Source organism: Delphinapterus leucas, chromosome 19 (genome assembly GCF_059928025.1).
Source record: "Delphinapterus leucas isolate spDelLeu-1000000601 "Yukka" chromosome 19, BTC_Dleu_Yukka2, whole genome shotgun sequence".
Taxonomy (NCBI): Eukaryota; Metazoa; Chordata; class Mammalia; order Artiodactyla; family Monodontidae; genus Delphinapterus; species Delphinapterus leucas.
The window spans coordinates 15,027,079-15,047,369 of NC_143147.1; the positions used below are offsets into that span (position 1 = coordinate 15,027,079).

At 51.3% G+C, this 20,291-nt stretch overlaps 1 protein-coding gene across 1 annotated transcript in view; it reads right to left on the bottom strand.

The window, feature by feature from the left end:
• The window catches only part of LOC149744752 (dynein axonemal heavy chain 2-like), an 84,901-nt gene that overhangs the window by 47,637 nt on the left and 16,973 nt on the right, over positions 1–20,291 (bottom strand). Inside the window, 23 exon segments of the mRNA XM_089900418.1 lie at positions 454–592; positions 978–1,158; positions 1,249–1,331; positions 1,483–1,639; positions 2,687–2,790; positions 2,891–3,052; positions 4,679–4,842; positions 5,166–5,340; positions 5,704–5,860; positions 5,955–6,155; positions 7,739–7,931; positions 8,415–8,562; positions 8,759–8,947; positions 9,242–9,481; positions 9,732–9,888; positions 10,691–10,837; positions 15,055–15,269; positions 15,774–15,956; positions 16,222–16,351; positions 17,013–17,218; positions 17,548–17,635; positions 18,114–18,271; positions 19,169–19,360. Coding sequence (XP_089756544.1) covers positions 454–592; positions 978–1,158; positions 1,249–1,331; positions 1,483–1,639; positions 2,687–2,790; positions 2,891–3,052; positions 4,679–4,842; positions 5,166–5,340; positions 5,704–5,860; positions 5,955–6,155; positions 7,739–7,931; positions 8,415–8,562; positions 8,759–8,947; positions 9,242–9,481; positions 9,732–9,888; positions 10,691–10,837; positions 15,055–15,269; positions 15,774–15,956; positions 16,222–16,351; positions 17,013–17,218; positions 17,548–17,635; positions 18,114–18,271; positions 19,169–19,360 — 3,769 coding nt within the window.

Here is a 20,291-nt window from a genome sequence, read left to right on the forward strand (position 1 = left end):
AAGAAGAGTGATTCCTCGATCAGTGTTTCTTGAGGCACAGTACTAATGACTGAGCACTAACTTTACGCCAGACACTGTACTGAGTGCTACATACTCCTCTATTATCCTTACAAAGACCCTGAGAAATAGCTATCGTTAACCCCACACACACTACAGGTGAGGAAACTGCAGTACGGAGGAAGCAGGCCGCCTGAGAGCACACAATCGGTAAGGCATGAGTCAGAGTTTGAACTCAGGTCTGTCTGATTCCACATCCCATCCTCTTAACCACTATACTGTACTCTGCTCAAATGTGTGCTGAGTTTAATTTACGGAACTACTATTTAATGCTTAGAAGAGGTGGTGGTGATGGTAGGACAGCCAGGTGCAATGGTCAGTCTTTCAGTAAATGAAGAATGTGGCCATGACTTCACATACGTATAGCACCAGCTGAGGTTACGTCAGGGCTCAGACCTGGATAGTGGGTGCTCCGGAGAGCATTGGGGTCCTTGTTCATCCGGCCCATGATGTCTTTCCAGTTGCCGTTGACCTGGTCAAATAAGCCTGATTCATTGGGCAGCTGCTTGCGGATGTCCTCTCCTAGGAAGATATTCTGAAGGGCCAAACAACTGGCGTGAGAGGCTGTTTCTCACACACTCTCCACACTCTGCTCCCTGCTCTCAGACCAGGAATGACAGTTGAGGAGAAGATAAAGAGCATCAGAACCAAAGGGCAAGATGCTCAAGTTCTAGAAGGAAACTTGGGATTGGGAGGCTAGGTATGTGGGTCCGAGAAGAAAAATGGAAAAAGAACAAAGGTTTTTCAAGGAGGGGGCTGAAGATGAGAGGTAATAACCAAGAGTCAGATGCCTAGGTCCCAGATGAAGAATGGCTTTGGAGGTGGGAAAACGGGGCCGATAACAGGGCAACTATCTAGGTCCTGTACAAATAAAGGAGTCAAAACAGCAGGTAGGGAGAGCTCGGGCAGTGAATCCTGACCTCTAGGTACATCCACTGACGCTGCACTGTGAGCACCACCTCAATAACTTCCAAAATGAGGGAGAGGCAGCGTTCCCAGTGGTCTACATCCTTCTCAAAGGCCTTGACAAAACGAGATGCCTTCATGGTAGACAGAGCCACCTGGTTATCTTCCAGCGCCTGAAATACTTCTTCTGTACCTCTGCGGTGGAAGGTATCAAAACCATAGTCCAGCCCCATCTGCCAAGCCTCGGTCCCCACTCTGCAGCCCAGGTCACACAGCCCTGTCTACCTGAGCCGGTGATGGCCCTTATCCTTGTAGGGGACTATGTCTAGCTGAATCACATCCCAGGTCTTGGCGATGTTTTGTAATGCCTGCAGAAAGAAATTGGGGAACAGATCAATCAGGTATTTAGTCCCCAAGGGTAATAGGAGCGGGGAGGGGCCATCAGATGATGAAAAGCTGGAAGCCTTTGTTCCAGGAAGCTTAGGAAATGAGGGACCATGGGAGAGGACTCTGTCGTACCAGCTCTAGAGCCAGCGCTCTGGTTGCTGAGGCAGAGATCTCCCCAATTTTCTCCACATGCTGATCCATCCCAAGCTCCACGATCTGCTCCAAGGTGAAGCTTTCAGATTCCTGATCAAACTCCCGTTGGACCTCATCCCTGACCTGATCCCAGTGCCTGCAGCCAGGGACAAAAGGTCAGATCAGGACGCTGGAACACCAGAGCCTACCGGAAAGTATCAGCATCACCCCCCAATGGCTTTCTCCCATTGGGATATTATGATTCCGTGTATTTATTAATTCACGATTCAACAGATATTTACTCAATAGCCTCTAACATACAATCTGAGGCACTGTGGGGAATACAGAGATTGAGGCGCTGACTCTCTGGAGAGGGAGTTAGGACGGATGGTTGCAGGCCCACTAAAGATGATGCCTTGGGCCAACTGCTTTACATGAACCATTTCATTTTCACGGCCACTCTATAAATGAAGACCACTCTATCCATGTTATTCCATTTACCCATGCAGAAACTGAGGCTTAGAGAGGGTAAATAACTTAAGCAAATAAAGCGGTTAGGTGATACTTAATTGCATAATACTTATTAGAGAAGCATTGCCAAAAACATTATGCTGGAGGCAATACCAAAGGAGTAAAATTACCTACTCCTAAGTGAATAGATAGATAATTATTAAAACACCATTTATAAAATAGTTTATTCTAGCCTCAATGGTTTCAAAGCCTTCTTCTATCATGTGATAAATTCCAGATGCAGTAAAAGAGGTAAACTTGAAAAGCAAAATTATAAAGTATGAGAAGAAAGTGTGTCTACACTTTCTGTGTCTATGGAGAGAGTGTGTCTACAACACTGGGGTAGACGGGGTCCTCTTAAACAAGGCACAAAAGCAAAACCCCTAAGGGACAAAAGTTATTAGGCTTTGGGCTACAATGTGCAAGTGTCTGTAGGACAGAAGACGTAAAGCTTAGCTCTGACAGGCAACATAAATTGAGGGGCGACGGAAGGGAAAGAGCCAAGAAGGCTGGAGAACCCAGGACGATGTGACAGACAGAGGACGGCGGTGGGCTCTTGGGAAGCCTTCTTCAAGGCGTGTGTTGGTGAACAGAGGGGCAGAGAGAGCTAGGAACGCCATGGAGGGGACAACCGGGAGAACCAGGTGACGGCGAGGCCAGGGGGCGACCCCCAGGAGCCGAGGGGCAGCCTCACCGCTCTCGAAGGGCGGGGTTTCGCAGGTCCGAGATGAGAGGCATGGTCCTCTTGAACTGCTCTATTTTTGAGCGAGTGGTTTCAATAATCTCCCAGTTTCGGTCCTGAGCAAAAGCGAGAGGTGTCGGAAGACCTGACCATCTTTCCCACATGGCCTCTTCCTCAGTCAGCCTGCCGGCAGCCCCCCACCCTCTCCCCACGCACCTTGTACTCTTTGGCCAGTCTGGTGAGGCGGCGAAACAGCCCGTGGGCCATGCTCTCCATGGCCTCCGTCTGCAGGGTCAGGAACCGGCCGGTTTTCCACTGGTTCCAGTTTTCCTCCCAGTCTCGGGTGATCTCCCAGACTTGCTGCAGCGCGTCCAACTCCTTCGTGGCCAAGAGCAGACAGGTGCACTGAGTGATGTGACTCTCGCCCTCCTCCTCCCTGGCAAACACGCAGGGCCTCTCCTCCTCTCATTCTGAGAAGCTTTTCCCTCCTGGCAACACACAGCTGCCTCCTCAGTTCACATTTCTTTCTCCTCCACTCTCTTGCCTTAAGAGAGCCTCAGGGCAGTGGTTGAGAGTCCGCCTGCTGATGCAGGGGACACGGGTTCGTGTCCCGGTCCGGGAAGATCCCACGCGCCGCGGAGCAACTGAGCCCGTGCGCCACAACTACTGAGCCCACGTGCTGCAACTACTGAAGTCCGTGCACCTAGATAGAGCCTGTGCTCCGCAACAAGAGAAGCCACCGCAATGAGAAGCCCGCACACCGCAACGAAGAGTAGCCCCCGCCCACCGCAACTAGAGAAAGCCCGCGTGCAGCAATGAAGACCCAATGCGGCCAAAATAAATGAGTAAATAAATAATATATAACAAAAAGAAAAAGATCCTCAACGTCATTAGTCAGTAGGGACATGCAAATCAAAACCACAGTGAGATACTTCATACCCACCAGGATGGCTAGAACCAAAAGTAAAGGCGGGGGGGGCGGGCATGCTGGCAAGGATGTGGAGAAGTAGGGACCCTCGTACGCTGCTAGTGGGAGAGTAAACTGCTGCAGCTGCTGTGGAAAACAGCTTGGAGGTTCCTCAAAACGTTAAACATAGAGTTATCCTATGATCCAGCAATTCCACTCCTACGTACATACCCACAAGAACTGGGATCGGGAGCTCAAACAAATACAAGTACGTGCACAGTCACAGCAGCACCACTTAACGGTAGCTAAAAGGTGGAAACAACCCAAATGTCCATCGACAGGTTAATGGATAAACAAAATCCATACAACGGAATATTATTCACCCATAGAAAGAAATGGGGCACTGACACATGCTACGACACGGATGATCCTTGAAAATACTACACTAAATGAAAGAAGCCAGACACAAAAAGTCACGTATTGCATGCTTTCCTTTACACACAATGTCCACAATAGGCAAAACCCATGTTCAGTTGACCATTAAAAACCAGAGGCGTTAGGGACACCAACCCTCTACTCAATTGAGACAGCCTGTGTATAACTTATAGTCTGCCCTCCACATCCGCAGTTCATCCATATCCATGGTTCCCCACCCGTGGATTCAACCACAGATTGTGTAGTGTTGTAGTATTTACTATTGAAAAACATCTGCGTATAAGCGGACCTGCTCAATTCAAACCCATTGTTGTTCAAGGGTCAACTGTAAGTAGAAAAGAGATTAGTGGTCGACAGGGGCTGGGGGGAGAGGGAATGGGGCGTTACTGCTAACGGGTATAGGGCTTCTCTTGGGGGTAATGAAAATGTTTTAGAATTAGAGGTGATGGTTATACAACATTGTGAATGTGCTAAACGCCACTGAACCGTTCACTTTAAAATGGTTCTTTTGTTACCTGAGTTTTCCCCCCATTTTTTTAAAAAAAGCTCCTCGCGTACCCATCTTCCTGGCCCCGGTTGTTTTCCCAGGCCGGTTGGGACCCACTCTCCTGCCTCCTGCCCCCTACCCTTGGTCACCACGAGGGCCTTGCTCGGCACACCACCTTCTCCAGGTTCTGCAGGTCCTTGGAGGCTGGCTGCTCGATCTTGAAGATGCCCAGGTTGGCGTGGAGATTGTTTTCTTCCTCCCGCATGGTGTTCAGCACGGCCCGTACGTGGGCTATCTGCCCCAGGGCCGCCTGGTGCCCCACGTTGCTGGCGAAGGGGCCTGTGGAGAATCCAAGGTGAGCTTCTCTCCTCCCACAAGAGAAGGAAAACGAGAGGGAACGCGTTGAAAGAATGTGTTGACACTACTGTGGCTCGAGAGTCAGAAATGGGTGGGACATGAAAAGTCAGTGTAAGAAAACTGGAGAGGCTATGAGCTGGGCTGCTGCCTTCCAGCCAAGACTCAGCGACAACAGGAGTGTCACCGACAGACGTGCCAGGCTCTTTCCCATGCTCAGCCTTGTCTGCACCTCCCCCGGGACCTAGGCTTTGAAAGACTGGGTCAAGACAAAGGGGAAGCCAGGGGAGAGGTTGCGAGACGGGTACCTTTGAATTCAAATTCTTCCAGAAGGTTGTGTGTTTTCTTCTTGAAATCGTCAGCTGAGTGAATGAGGCCTGTCTTGAACTTCTCCTTGTGCCTCTTCAGCATTTGTTCACTGTCCAGCACAGCTTGCTGGAAGGCGACCCACTGCCCGCTGAGACTGTCCAGCATCCCCAGCACCTGGGGACATCACAGAGTGGAGGTGGCCCACGAGCAGGAGCTCTGCCCGTCCCACCAACACTTCGAAGAACTCTTTTCCGATCCTCTGGACCGGCATCTGTGTCCAAGTTCCACATGCAATGAGGCCCAAAGAAATCAAGCAGTTGCTGGGCCTGAAAGAGATCCTCAGGGTGACCTGAAAGATCATTCGAGTTAGCTTTGGCTCTCAGAGGCTTTGGGGCCTTGGACCTTCTCCCCCGCTCACTTCTCTGCTCTTCCTCCTGACAGCCGAGGGTCTCCGACGTGGGGCGTCAGCGTCCCCGGCAACCTGGGGCGGGAATGGGCCGGGCTCGGGTGGGTGGGCCGCGCGCCTTAGGAACTTACGCTGTCCTGAACTGGCACCTCGTACTTCTCAAGGATGGTGAATTGCTCGTGTATGGGAGGGATCTGGGTCTCCAAGTTGGGCATTTCGAGCTGCAGGGTCTCCATGAGGTGCAAACTGACCCCCAGTTCCTCCAGCGTCTGGGGAGGGTGGCTGATTCTGCAGCGTGGGCGAAGAGAGCATGGGCGGGCGGGCGCGAAGGTTGGGCCTACCCACCCCCTGCGCGGCCTGAGCCCACGTCCACCCGCCGTACTTCTCCGCGTTCTCCTGCAGGTAGGTGTGCAGCTCCAGGAGGCGCCTGGCCGCCATCTCCTTGAGCAGGGTCGTGAACTTGTTCTGCCACTCACTGCAGTGCTGCACCAGCGAGAACTTGAGGTGCGAGCAGTCCAGCAACACAAACTGGATGTTGAGGACCGTCTCCTCCTTCTGCACGTTATTAGCCACCTCCGTGTAGCTGAAAAGGCCCACATCCCCGCTAGGACGTCTTTTTCTTTGCAGACGTGCCAGGTGCCCTGCCTGGGTGACATTTTCCTCCCAGCCAGCAGCGCGAAAGCATTCTTCTGCTCCCAGGTGTCTCCCACTTCAACCCGTCCCCCAGCAGACGGCTGTGAACATGTCATTTTCCCAACCGCTGCTTTCAGGCTCCTCGGTTTGCATTCAAGGCTTTAGAGGCTCAGAGATCTGGGCGGAGTTCACACTGTACTGCTCACTAGTTCTGTGCCGCCGGGCAGGTTATTTAACTGCTCTGAACCTGGTCTTCTCATCTGTAACCTGGTGATGGTAACAGAACCCACCCTGCGAGACTGCTGAGAGGATTAAGTTGGCTGCTGAACATATATCCCTCTGCTGACTTCCTTTCTGGATACTCGCTATTTGGTGAACATGCTCACGTGGTCCCATCTTCGTGCTGTTGTCTCTGCCTGGAATGCCCTCCCGCTGCCCATCTCTGCCTGCTGATGTCCTACCCATCCTGAAAAGTCCTGCCCCAAAGTCACTCCCTTCATCCACGTCCTCCTTCCCCTGATGCCCCCGGCTGAAAATTCTCTCTCCTCTCATCGAACTGCCCCGCATCTTGCATACCTGACTCACAGCGCTGATCACATGGAAGCTTGTATAAGAACACTGAGCACGTCAGCACATTAGCGCTTCAGAGTTCACACAGTGCTTCCACATATACTTAACAGTCTCACAACCTTATGAGGTCGGTAGTATAACACCTATTTCACAGGAAACTGAGGCCCAGAGAATGTGAATAACCGACCGAAGATGACATGACTAGTAAGTGGTGGAGCTGGGATTTCAACTGTCCTCAAGATGCCACAGCCACTGCTGTTTCAGCAATATTCTTATCTTCCCTACTGCACTAGAGCCCTTGGGAGGAAAAAACTTGTTCATTTCTTTGTTTTTAATTCCTCACAACCCATCATAACAATGGTGTTTTTTGAACAAATGAATGAATGAATGAATGACTAGAGGACAAAGAGACGGGAGTTCATATCAGAATTTAAGAATCCTCTTCCATTTAACTCCCATCTGCGTTCTTAAAATGAAAGTGTTCACGTCTCTCACCTTTCAGATCCTTAGCATCTCTCCTTTCCCAGCAGGACCCTGTGGTACTTCACACCAAAGCAGCTTTTTCCCTAAATCTTGCCCAGCTCTTTTTTTTTTTTTTTTTGCAGTACGCAGGCCTCTCACTGTTGTGGCCTCTCCCGTTGCGGAGCACAGGCCCCGGACGCGCAGGCTCAGCGGCCATGGCTCACGGGCCCAGCCGCTCCGCGGCATGTGGGATCTTCCCGGACCGGGGCACTAACCCGTGTCCCCTGCATCGGCAGGCGGACCCTCAACCACTGTGCCACCAAGGAAGCCCTTGCCCAGCTCTTATCGGATCGCTATCCCCTTGAGAAACAAAGGCCCAGTGCCCTAGGTCCGGTGCTGGTCCTCTAGTTTTCTGCCCCTCCGCCAGCCTGCAGGTCAGACCTCCTCCTGCAGCGCTCCGCCTCTTCAAGACAGACCCTCATAGCCACCTTTGCTCCTTACCGAGCAATGTCGGCGTCAAAAGAAGAGACCGGCGGGTTGAGGCGCTGGTATCGACGAATGAAAGAGTCCTTGTTGATCTCCCAGATCTCCCGGTACATGTCCCAGGTCTTGAGGTAGTTCTGTAGCAGGGCTGCGTTGTTGGTCATGCCGCTGCTGATCTGGGCCTGGATCTTCTTGATGTCCTCATCCCGCTCTTCAAGACCCAGCAAAATGCTTGTCACTAACTTCCACCCCGGCCCAAGCTGCAGCCCAGCCCCTGGCCACTGCCCCAGAACCTCCCCTCCAATAGCACCTTCCCAAAGAAATACAGCTCAAACACGAGCATTAGAAAATGAAGGAGGAGGCCGAAAGTAAAAGAATGACTCTACTCTGTAGAATTCAGATGTCTCACCTGTTGGTGTCTAGGGCTCTTATAGCCCAGCCCCAGTCCCAAACAAGTCCTTCCTGGTCTCCCAACCCCAAACCCCAAACCCCTTGAGCATCAGTCACCTAGTTTTGACCCCCCTCTGTGGCCCTTCTCCCTTCCCCATTCCAGCCCTTTGACCTGGGTTTTCCACCAGTCATGGAGATGACTGGCCCAGTACGTCTAGAAACAGCCCTGGTCTCTCCTCCTGGCTCTGCCAGGTCCTAAGCTTTTGCTACCCCTGCACCTGGTGCCCTCCCACTGCCCACTCACCCACGATTGTGTAGATGGGCTCACGAAGAAACTTGCACTTGATGAGAATTTCAGGGAGGTGGCAGAAGACAGAGATGGTGGAGAAGAGGTGGTTGCCAGTGTCATTGACCACACTTGCCAAGGTCTGCAGAGTGGGTGAGAACTCCACCTGTGGGAGCACAGTGGAGAGGGCTTAGCACAGGCCCGGGAGGACACAAGCTCAGGACTGGGAAGGCTGGACACCGCAGAACCAGGCCTGGAGGCTGTAGGAGAAAGTCAGGGCCTAGAGCCAAGTTTAAGGATTGACGGAAACTGGCAAATAAAGTGTGATGATTTCGGGCTGTTGGGGGCAAAGTGGTTCCCACCTGTGCCACAGCTCCCTGCATGTCATTCTTCAAAATGACAAGGACTTGGAAGAGTGGGTTGGGGGTGGTCTTTCCATCCCCATTGATGGCCTTGGACAGTTCCAACAGTGACCACTTCACGTTCAGGCGCAGGGCATCCTCCATCATGCGGTCCAGCCGAATCGTGTACTGCAGCCACTGCTGCTGAATCTGGTGGGAAGAGCAGGGGGAAGAGAGCCCCTCAGGGAAGACAAGGCAGGTCCTGGGAAATGAGAACCAGCCAACAGGGAGGGAACGAGCTGGTTCAATAGAAAGACGGGACGCCGAGTCCTGAAGGAAGGAGGTTTGAAAGGCCGAAGGTTGGGTGAATCCAAGACTAGAGCAGGATGTTTGAGAAGCACGTGGGGGTTGGGGGGGAGGGGAAAGGCCAAGAGAAGGGTCTGATGGGACTGGGGGAGCGGAGGACCTGCCCACCCACAAAGCCCTGGCCACAGGACCCCCTACCTCGGGGCCGTCGTTCTTGAAGACTTCATAGGAGTTGGTCATGATGGCCACCACATCGTGGTGCAGGCTCACCAATTTCTGCTGCACCGCCGCCCGATGCTCTCTTTGGTCCTCCTCAAATTCCAGGTCCCTGTACACCCGTTTGCCACTAATGCGTACCAGCAGTGTCTCTGACATCACTTGGGCTCGCCAGCCAATGGTCAGAGTGGACACCTTGAACTCATTCACAATCGTCTGCACCTGGAGTCAGACCCCAGCCATGGGGGAGTTTCAGCTTGGGAATAGACCCTCTGGGCCTAATTCTATCCTCCCACTGTCCTCTAGCTAGAGTTGCTGACATTAAGAAAAAAAACTTCCCTAAGCACACTTCATTTCTTTCACACGACTCCCTGGTATCTCCGCCACTACCCATGACTCAGGTATTAATTACCCACATGCCAGCCTTTCAGTCTGCCTTGCAGACCGTTAGGGTCTAATGACCACGGCCCACCTTGCTGGCGTGTACACGGCACTCTGTGATGAAGATGGCACTGGCCCCCTGCAAGGCCCAGTGCAGTTTCTTGAGCCCAGGGTGGATCTTCTTATCCAGGAACCGGATACGTTCTTTGAACAGGGCCTGCTCATCTGGGGACAGCATGGCAATAATCCTGCGCATAAGAGGAGACCGGTAGCTGACAGGGAGCTATCAGCTTCGACGACCTCTCCTCCACACCAGGACACTTGGTGGAGAACTGAAAGTTCATGATTCTAGGCTAGAGCTTTCCAATAATACTTCCTGCGATGACAGAAATGGTCTACCATTCGTGCTGCCTGGTACGGTAGCCACAAGCCACGTGTGGCTGCGGGGCCCTTGAAACGTGGCCTGTGCAAATGAGTAACTGAATTTTAAGTTTTATTTAATTTCGATTAATTAACTTGAATAGAAATAGCCACATGCACCTAGTGGCTGCCACACTGGACCGTGCAGTTCTAGACACCCAAACAAGACTGCCGGTCCCATCCCCTCGGACTTGAACTGGGCTGAGAAAGGTACCCAACCCCGAGCTAAGCCTCACTCCAGAGATGAGTACAAAGGGTGTTAAGAGGAGTGCCAGCACGGCCTTGCTTGGTTCAACGAATCTTATGTTGTTCTGGACCCATAAACCTAACGCCATCAACTTCCTCCCTAGAGAAGTCACCCAGGCCGACAGTATATATGGTCCAAGTGCCCAGTGGGGTGGGAGGGGACGTGGTGTTTTTTGCTCTCTACTCTAAAGCTAGAAGACAACACTGAAAGGGACAGGAATAATCGTAGGGCCGTACGAGAGAGCACGGGAACCTTTTTTTTTTTTTTTGAGATGGACAAAATGTGAAGGACGCACACTGTAGGAAATGGACAACATCATGGGGCGGATAAGACAAAGAGGGAGCATGTAGTGGCATTCTGGAGGGCTGCAGCGAGGGCCCCACCTGTTGTAGTCCCGAGCGAGGAGCAGCAGGTTTTCTCGAAGAATGCGCAGGTCCTCGGCGCGCTCAGCCACATTCACCACGTAATGGGGCGTCTCGAAAAGCAGCCGCTCCCAGTAGTCGACCTCCACAAAGAGGATCAACAGGGACCTTGGGGAGGAAGAGAGGCAGAGCAGCTGTGGGGCCGCCCAAGGGAGTAAACCGGAACCAACACCTGACCAAGAGGTACGGGGCTGGGGCGCATGGAGACCCTTAAAGGTAAGCAATGAAGCTGAACCTCCGAGTAAAGAAGGCGGACTGGACACGTTGACTTTTGCTCCCCTCCCCAAATAACCAAAATAACAGTAAAGGGGGTTTTCGCTTGTCTAAGGCATAAGCCCACAAATACAAGAAGACAACAACTGAAAACATCTGAAAGTGCAAAAGCAGATGGATAAGGAGAAGAGGAGTCCAGTCCTGGTGCTGGAGACAGCTGGGAAGCCTCTTTAGAGGCCTGGGGACGGGTGGCTCCAAGTATCTCAGGAAAGGGGTGAAGGTGGGACTATATAACAGGAAGAGCAGCTGAAAGTTTAGGAAGCAGCTCTACCCATGTCCCCTCTCCTACTCTACGTAGTTAAGCAAGTTGCCCTCCCTCACCCCAGCCTAAGACTGAAGGCTTCTTGTCTCAGGAGGCAGTGCAGAGACAAACAGAGGGTCTTTGGACTGGGGAACCCCAGGCCCAGTTGAAGGAGAGAGTAATACACTGGCAGCAGGGGTGGTGAGTCACCATGAACCCACTGAATGTTAAGATCCCCGCCTCCCTTTCCTGCCCAGAAACCAGCACTCTGGCAGCTGGATCTACACCCTCCGGAGCAAAGTTTGAAAGATGGTTCTCTGTGACCTCGGACCAGCCTAAATAGAAAAGTCCCACGGATGATGACCTCTGGAGTCGCCAGGAAAGAGCGCACCCGGACAAGCCTGCAGTGAGGCTCCCAGTTGAGAAGCCCCCCTTTTCCTGCTCAGCAGAGCTGCTGGTCAGCTTTCCAGCCCCTGTCCCTTAAATATGGACAGACAACCAAGGGTTACAGAACATTGGTCTCTGTCTTTCCTAGCACAAAAGGCGGGAGTCAAAACAAACAGAAGAAAGCAACCAGAAGGGAAGGAGAGGGGACAGAGGTTGTGCAGAAAGAAGATGGCCTACCTGCAAAAGAAAAACAAACAAAACCACCTCGAACATCCTCAGAGAGAGATAAGAGACAAAAGAGCATCTGTGAAACAGAAACAAGATGCTAGAAAAGGGACACCAAGAGAGCTCTTAGAAGTTAAAAATGAGAGCAGAAAATTTTTTAATCAAAAGAGAGATATAGGGCTTCCCTGGTGGCGCAGTGGTTGAGAGTCCGCCTGCCGATGCAGGGGACACGGGTTCGTGCCCTGGTCTGGGAGGATCCCACGTGCTGCGGAGCAGCTGCGCCCGTGAGCCATGGCCGCTGAGCCTGCGCGTCCGGAGCCTGTGCTCCGCAACGGGAGAGGCCACAACAGTGAGAGGCCCGCGTACCGCAAAAAAACAAAAAAATCAGCCTGGGGAATAATTTTTGTAAAATATTTTCTGATTTGTCCTCAGACAAGTGGTCAGGCAGTAGAGATAGGACAGGGAAGCTGGCTGGGTTTGGTGCTGACACCCCAGAATGAACTGACAGGATGGAGAAAGTGCTGTCAGAGCAGGAGAAAAGGAGGAAGAGGAAGTCCCATACGCAAAACACGGACAGACGCCAATGTCCCCTGTCCTGCTCTGGAGAAGTCCCACTACACAGAGGAGTCTGCTAGATACACAGCAATAACACAGCTCTTTTCAGCCAGGGTACAGACGACATCTGGAATATGTTTGTGTTAAGTACTATCTGTAAGGCTGGTCTGGCTGTAAAATGTGGTAAAAGCCAATTTGGACTTCAGAGTTCAAATATTTGGGCTATAAGCTGGGATAACAAAACCCAGCTATAAAACCCAGTGAGATAAAATAGGTGCTATTAGGGACTGGAAGGCTCCCAGAACTAAGGAAGAGTCAGGTAGTTCCGAGGACAATCAGGACATTTGAAGAGCATGCTTATTTCAAGATCTTATCTAGACCATGAACACAAAAAAGTAAACCTGATAAAGTTATCTGCCCCTCCTTGGAGCCTTCATACGTTTTGGAAAAGCTGAAACTGTCTTGGATGTCTTTACTGGTTTAACGAGCCAAACTTTTCAAAATCCTTCCCCGTGATCATGGCTTTTTTTTTTCCCCCATACATCATTTACTGGATTGAGGTAGTTTATCATAAAGCCACAAAAAATGTAAAGCAGCTTAAAACAGATCTCTCTAGACAACAACTGCCAAAGGATGGGGGTAACTCTTCTCTCCGGAAGAAGTGTTTTAGCCATTATTTGGGTTTTGGCTAAACCCAGGCCATAAATATTTGGCCCAAAGTTGTCTTGTTAAGCTCTACTGTAAAGATTATGCAATGGTGTTTGAGATAAATATCCGATGTGTCCCTAGACAAGAGATGATCACGGCAGACAGAAAAGTTGTCTCCTAAGTTTATCCTTGCTACGTGGGCACTAAGCTCAAACATCAGGTGGACACACCACTGTGGGGGGAAGGGAACAAGATGCAGGAAGCCTAGCTGAAAGCCCCCAGCACAGAATATTCAAGAACCTTATGGAAACGGTACAACTTCTAAGTCCATCAGTAGTGGGTTGATGGATTAAATTACAGTACAGCAAAATCGTGGGATGCTATAAGCCGTGGAAAATAATTACGTAGTACTATACATACAGAATGGAAAATCTCCCACACATATTGTTAACCTTAAAAAAAAAAAAAAAAGCAAGTTGCAAAAATACTGTTTATCATGGGATCCTGTTTTATGTGTGCAGTGTATATTTTTGATTACATGGTAATCATGGTTACCTCTAGGGAGTGGGGCTGTGTGCTGGATTTTCAGTTTTTCCTTTATATACTTCTACATCAATCTCTTTTTTTTTTCTTTCACAGTGAGCATGCACTACTTTTGTAGTTTAGAATTTTTAATTTAAAAATTAAAAAAAGATTTTAAAAATTAAAAAAAAGCAACCATATGAAATGGGCGGGGTGGCATGATAAAAAATATACCAAATCTTTAACAGTGGTTATCTTTGGGGGAATTTTTTTCTTCCTTCTACTTTTCTGCATTCTGCAAATCTTCTAAAAGGATGAAGAATTTTATAACAGAAAAATTAAATAAATCATTTTGAGAACACTTTGAAAGTATAGAACAGTGAGGACAGTATGCTACTATTCATGTTAAAAAGTATACTTATACAGACATATACTCTTATCCCTGGGATGTTACACAAGAAACTGGTAACCTTGACTCTTTCTTTTTTTAAAAAAATATATATTTTTAAAATTTTATTTCATATTTTTTAAAATTTTTGGCTGCCTTGGGTATTCATTGCTGCGCGCGGGCTTTTCTCTAGCTGCAGCTAGCGGGGGCTACTCTTCGTTGTGGTGCACGGGCTTCTCACTGCAGTGGCTTCTCTTGTTGCAGAGCACGGGCTCTAGGCACGCGGGCTTCAGGCTCCTCCCTGGAGCCTGCATGCCACAACTAGAGGAGAGAAACACCCACACACCACAACTAGAGAGAAGCCCACGTGCCACAACAAAAGATCCTGCATGCCTCAACGAAGATCCTGCGTGCCGCAACTAAGACCTGATGCAGCCAAAAATAAATAAAATAAATAAATAAAAAGAAGGTTTGTCATCTCTGTAGTCAGCTGCCTTACATAGCTCCTTCTTTATTTCTCTCTTCAGCATCTTATATGGGAAGGAGGCATGGCTCCAGGGTAGAACTGTTCACTTACAGAGCCTCAAAGGGCAGGGACTTCGCCACTGGACACATTCCCTGTGCCCATCTCGGCTCTTAGCATGTGGAAGGTACTCGCTATATATTTTTGAATAATTAATAAATGGATTAATTAAATTTAAAACAGTGGTGATATGAAAATGTCATGATTCTAAAGCTGTAGACGAGGACATGATCTGACAGCCCATCAGTTCTCAGGAAAGGCCCCTTGGTGGCTCACAGTTTGGAAGGTTTCGCTGAGCCATCGCGGCCACCTAGTGGCAGAGCACCTACATCACTGGTTGAGTAGGTTACTGGGGTTTTTCTGTTTTCAATCAGTTTTTTTGAAGATAAAATGTGAAATTAAAATTAAGAAGTGGTAGTAAACATATTACGGGATAAGAGAGATTTAGAAGAATGGGGAGAGAAACCAAGAGATAGGAGTTAAACTCTGGGGAGGGTTGGGGAAGGGAAGGGAGCTAAAGACAGGACAAGCAGAATGGGAGGGAGTCACGGAGGGTGTCGTACTTGTCAAAGTTCACATCCAGCATGCCCGCCTTCTCCTGGCTGATTCGTAGCAACGGCGTATCCAGCCGTCGAATGCAGTCCTTGTCCAGAGTTGATGTCCAGTCTTGGAAGGTTTTTCGAACCAGTTCGTCAATGGCCTGAACCATCTGCTGATAGGTGTGTACGCTCTCTTCTCCCGTCCCGATGTGGGGCAGGAAATGAGCATTGGAAAGACACTGCAGGGGAAGAACCAGGGATGGCTGGAGTCACCTGCCACATTCCTCCGTGTCACCATCTCCCTGAGACCCCCATCCCCGACCCCCGACACACACACAGACACTCCGACAATATGTGGGAGACTCGGAGGGAAGGGGGAGCCCAAAGGAAAGGTGAGAGGAAGAGGCCATGGCACAACGAGAGGGGGAGCCCAAACGAAGAAAGAGAAGCACAGAGATTCAGCTCGAGGAAAAAAGTCGGGAAAAGGAAGTCCATCACAGGAGGTAAGGGATTTAAGAGGCACAAGGTCGAAAACTAGCATGAGCCCTTCCTCAGGACAGATCACTACGTCTGCCACCCCCTGGACAGATCCAGTCTCGGTCAGGAAACCTCTCCAGGGAGACTCTCTGGAGGCAACCCCCCCGCCCCTGCCCCCCACCCCACTCCCGCCTCAGCACTGGGCTCAGCCTGCAGACTCTACCATTGCCGCACTGAGAACAAGTCCTGGAAAAGGCCAGACTTACGTTCATGACCCTGTCGATGCGACGCCGTAGGATCCGCACCCAGTGCGCCTGCCCCGAATGCTGGGCCATGTAGGGCTCCAGGTACGGCCACTTCTTGCTCAGCTCACGGTTCACGAGGGCCAGTTCGCTATTGAACAGCATGTAGAGATCCACCGCCTTCTTGTCATATGTTCGCTTGATAGTCTGATGAAGAAGAGGAAGTTGACAACACACCCAGGGATGCGGGTTCCCTGCAGCTCCACCCTGGAGGAAAGCTACACCCCTGCTGTGGGAGTCCCGCTCCCAAGGCATCCGGGCACTGGGGGAACAGCGGAAGAAAAGAGGCACTGGCCATTCAGGACATGGGACAGAGCATGAACGGAGGTTGGATGGTGTCTGGAAGGACCAGGAGGAACTGAAGGAAGGCAGAAGAGAAGCAGGGGTGGAGGAAGCAAGCGGGCAGCCGCACCTCTCGGGCTGCAAGCCTGCGGAAGGTGTCCAGCAGTAGCACCCCGTGCTCCACGTCGCGGACTAACTCGAAGGCGGAGCTGATCAAGTTCTGAGTCATCACCTCCAGGTCCTTGACTCCAGCCCGGAACCTGCACCGTTAGAGGTATGTTGAAGGGTGGGTGCCCTCGCCTGCCCCCAAGAACATCCCCTGAGTAAGACTTCTATGTGTTATGTACTGAGGGCTTCCTAGGTGCCAGGCACTGAGTGTTGTACACGCATTAATCCACTTATCCCTCAAAACAGTGCAGTGAGGTAGGCTTTATCACTAACCGTATTTTTTTTTTTTTTTTTTTTGCGGTACGCGGGCCTCTCACTGTTGTGGCCTCTCCCGTTGCGGAGCACAGGCCCCGGACGCGCAGGCTCAGCGGCCATGGCTAACGGGCCCAGCCGCTCCACGGCATGTGGGATCTTCCCAGACCGGGGCACGAACCCGCGTCCCCTGCATCGGCAGGCGGACTCTCAACCACTGTGCCACCAGGGAAGTCCCACTAACCATATTTTATAGGTAAGGAAACAGAGGCCCCAGCTGGTAGAACAATGTATGTAGCTAGTTTGTGGCAGAACCGGGATCCAAGCCCAGAAAGGCTGACTCTGGAACCCTGAGTCTGAGCTGCCACCTCCTTCCTTGCACTTCCCCTGCCCTCCCCATCCCTGACCTGTGGCCTCCACGCTTCCCCAGTACACTCTGCTCTCACCTCCCTGACCTCCCTTCCCTGCTCCACCCCGGGGGCCTGCCTGTGATGCTCTCACCTATTGTAGTCTTCGTGCCAAGAGGTGTTCTTGACGTCCAGGATGCCCCCGCGAACAGCTCGCAGCACGTGCAGGTTTTTGTGGAAGATGTCCTCAATCTCCAGCAAGTTCCGTGTTATCTGGGGCCCCTGGGCACCAGAGAAGCAGGGAAGGGGACCTTGCTTGCCATCTTCCCAGCGGGCAAAATGGAACTGACAGTCACATACCTGCAAAGAAGTCAGCGTGAGGCTTCCTGCCCTCCTTTCTGAACCTCTCTGTCCTGAGCTCTTTGGTTTAGCTTTAAATGGCTAAAAACTAAGGAGGACCAACCAGATGCAAGGGGCTACCGGGGTGAATTTTAGCTGCAGAATGAAATATGAGATACTAAGGCAGTGATAACAGGCAAAAGTCTCAAAGCACGGGATGGTGGTCAGGCACACAGTCATGTGAAAAGAACCAAAGCAGCAAGTTCTATGTGTAGCCTCAGCCCCAGCTCCCCCAGCTCCTAGAGCGTCTGCTGTTGGCTTTAAGTCTCCTTCCCTGACAGTCTTCCCACCTCGATAAGGTCCTTGCAGCGTTGCACGAAGGCATCGACCTGGGCAAATATGCTGGTCTGGTCTAGGACCCAGCCCCAGCGGGAGAACCTGTCGGAAGAAAGACTGACCAGTCAGAAGCGGGAACACGAGGCATTAACCAACCTGCCCAGGCCAGGCTACAAACATGAGTCCTAGTCCAGGGGGAGCCTTAGAAAATGAGACCCCAAGAAACAGTTTTCCTGAACCCCAAGAGAAGAAACTCAAGGTGAGGAGAGCCAGAGAGGAAACAAAAACATCTCAGTTCTAAGAGAAGTTTACACACAATGGAATTTTAGACTTCAGGGCCAAGAAAGGAGGAAAACACCAGGAGGGATTCCTGGGATCAGGGAGAAGGTTATTAGAGTTAGGAGGACCTACGGCTGGGAGCTAGAATATCCGAATCCACAGAGAAAACTCGGACCCATGTAAAAACTCTAGAAAGATATAATCCATAGGCTTAAAGTGCAAGCAAAAGGACTCAGCATCTACCCGCTATAGGAACGACAAGGTGGGCGACACACAGGATATTAGGGGAGGCCCGTCGTACTGGGTATGCATCTGCACAGCCTGTAGGTAGTGGTCTCTCCAGGCGTGACAACAGGAGATGCAGCCTTGTAGGTCCTCCTTGCTAGAAATGACGTATCCCTCAAAGATCCGGTCCAGGGAGATGGCATGGCAACACAGGCGGATGATCTCATTGCTCATCTGCAGATGGGGTCCCAACAGCCTCAGTTCACCCTCTCTCGGAGTCCCCAAGACCCCGCCTCAGGTCTCAGCCTCCAACTTCTGGATTTGCCTCCCGATACCCCTCTCGCTCCTGGTCCTCCACTGCTGGCGTGGCAGCACCTCTGGGTTCCACCTCCATTGCCTGCCTCAGCCCAGCTCTGCAGCTGCATTTCTAGCCAGCGATCGGCCCAGCGCCCCTGCCCCACTCTTTGGCTCCACTGCCCTCCAGGAAGTGTGCCGGCTCCTGCTCCTCAAAAGTCAGTGTTCTTGGGCTTCCCTGGTGGCGCAGTGGTTGAGAGTCTGCCTGCCGATGCAGGGGACGCGGGTTCATGCCCCGGTCCAGGAAGATCCCACATGCCGCGGAACGGCTGGGCCCGTGAGCCATGGCCGCTGAGCCTGCGCGTCCGGAGCCTGTGCTCGGCAACAGGAGAGGCCGCAACAGTGAGAGGCCCGCGCACCGCAAAAAAAAAAAAAGTCAGTGTTCCTTCCTGAATCTGCCTCTCGCCCACTGCGAGTTCCATCTTTGGAAACGAGAAAGAGTGGGTCTTCCCCTTCCATACAGCTCTGCCTGGGAGTCTGTCCTTCGTGCCCCCCTCCCGCCCTGCACTCCATCTACGCCTCTTTGCAAAGGCCCTCTTCCCGCCTGGGCTACGTCCGTCTGGAAGCAAAATGTCCAGTCCAGGCCCCAACTCCAAGCATCACTAAAGTTGATGATGCAGGCAAAAACCTGTGGTCTCCGTCCGACCTGAAGGGCATTCCTCACTACCTTTTCACCGCATATGTCTGCTGGTGAATTCCGCCTTCTCCAGAAATCTGCGTCCTATTAGCACGGCCACCCCCTCATAACCCTCTGTCCCACCCTCTGCAGGCACACACCTTCCGGAAGAGGGAGGTCAGTCTCTCCCGGGTGTTGTAGTGGGGAGAGTTGACCCAGATGATGCGGATGAGGCTGATGAGCCTTGGGAGTTTACTGGAGATGTCCTTAGGCCTCATGAAAGCCAGCTCCTGGTAAGGTTCCTTCAGGATCGACAAGAAAGTCAGGTTTGACTGTGCTTGACGAGAGCCATCCTGGCAGTAAAGAGAAACCAGGAGAAGACTTACCCCCTGGAAAGAACCCGTTCAAAGCGAGCGCTTTTGATCCTCCTCAAACCCTACCCCGACTTGCCTCTCCCGGGAAGCATTCCCAATTAACCCTACCTGGTGCCAATCACCTCAGGTCTCTGCCACCCTTCAGGACCAGAGCTTGTACATATCGACTTTTATTCACTTACTAGTTTCTACAAAAATATTTTTATGTCTTTTCTCATGTGGGAGTCCCATCTCTCCCGCTAGACTGGGAATTCCCCAAGCTCGGGTTTTGCGTCTATTTCTCTAGTTTTTCCCCTTGAACTCTTAACTCTGCACAAAGGAGACACTCAATAGGTGTTGATCAACTGACTGGATATCACTCTCATTCAGCCCAGCGGCTGTCAGCCAGGCCCCTTCACTGCCCTGTTCTCAACGAGAGTTTTAGACTTCTCCACCTAACGGTGGCTCAGTTCCCTCAATACCAGCTTCAGATTCCACCTAGGAAGACAGGGCCTCTTTCTCTGTATTCTACAGACCACTCTGATCTCTGTGCGTCCCAACACTAAGATAATCAGCTTGTCATATTATACCAAATTTAATTTTTTGGAAGTGTTTCTTTTGCAGCTCTCTCGGCTGAACCGTGTGGGTTTGTCTTTGACCCCAGGCCATCTAGCCATCTCTTCTGTGTAAGTCTTATTTCTCAGCTGGACTGTATGGGCTGGGCTCAGAGAGGGCACTCAATGTAGTACACTTGTTGAGTAACCAGAAGTCTCCCTAACTAAACTATAAGCTCCTTGGGACCTTGTGTTCTACCACTTTTATACTCTCCCACAAGTCCAAGTCCAAGCACTGGATGCATCTATCTTTGCCTTTGATGACTACGTTGACTCTCTCTTCTTAGCACCTTACAGTGTCCCAACCACTGTCTACT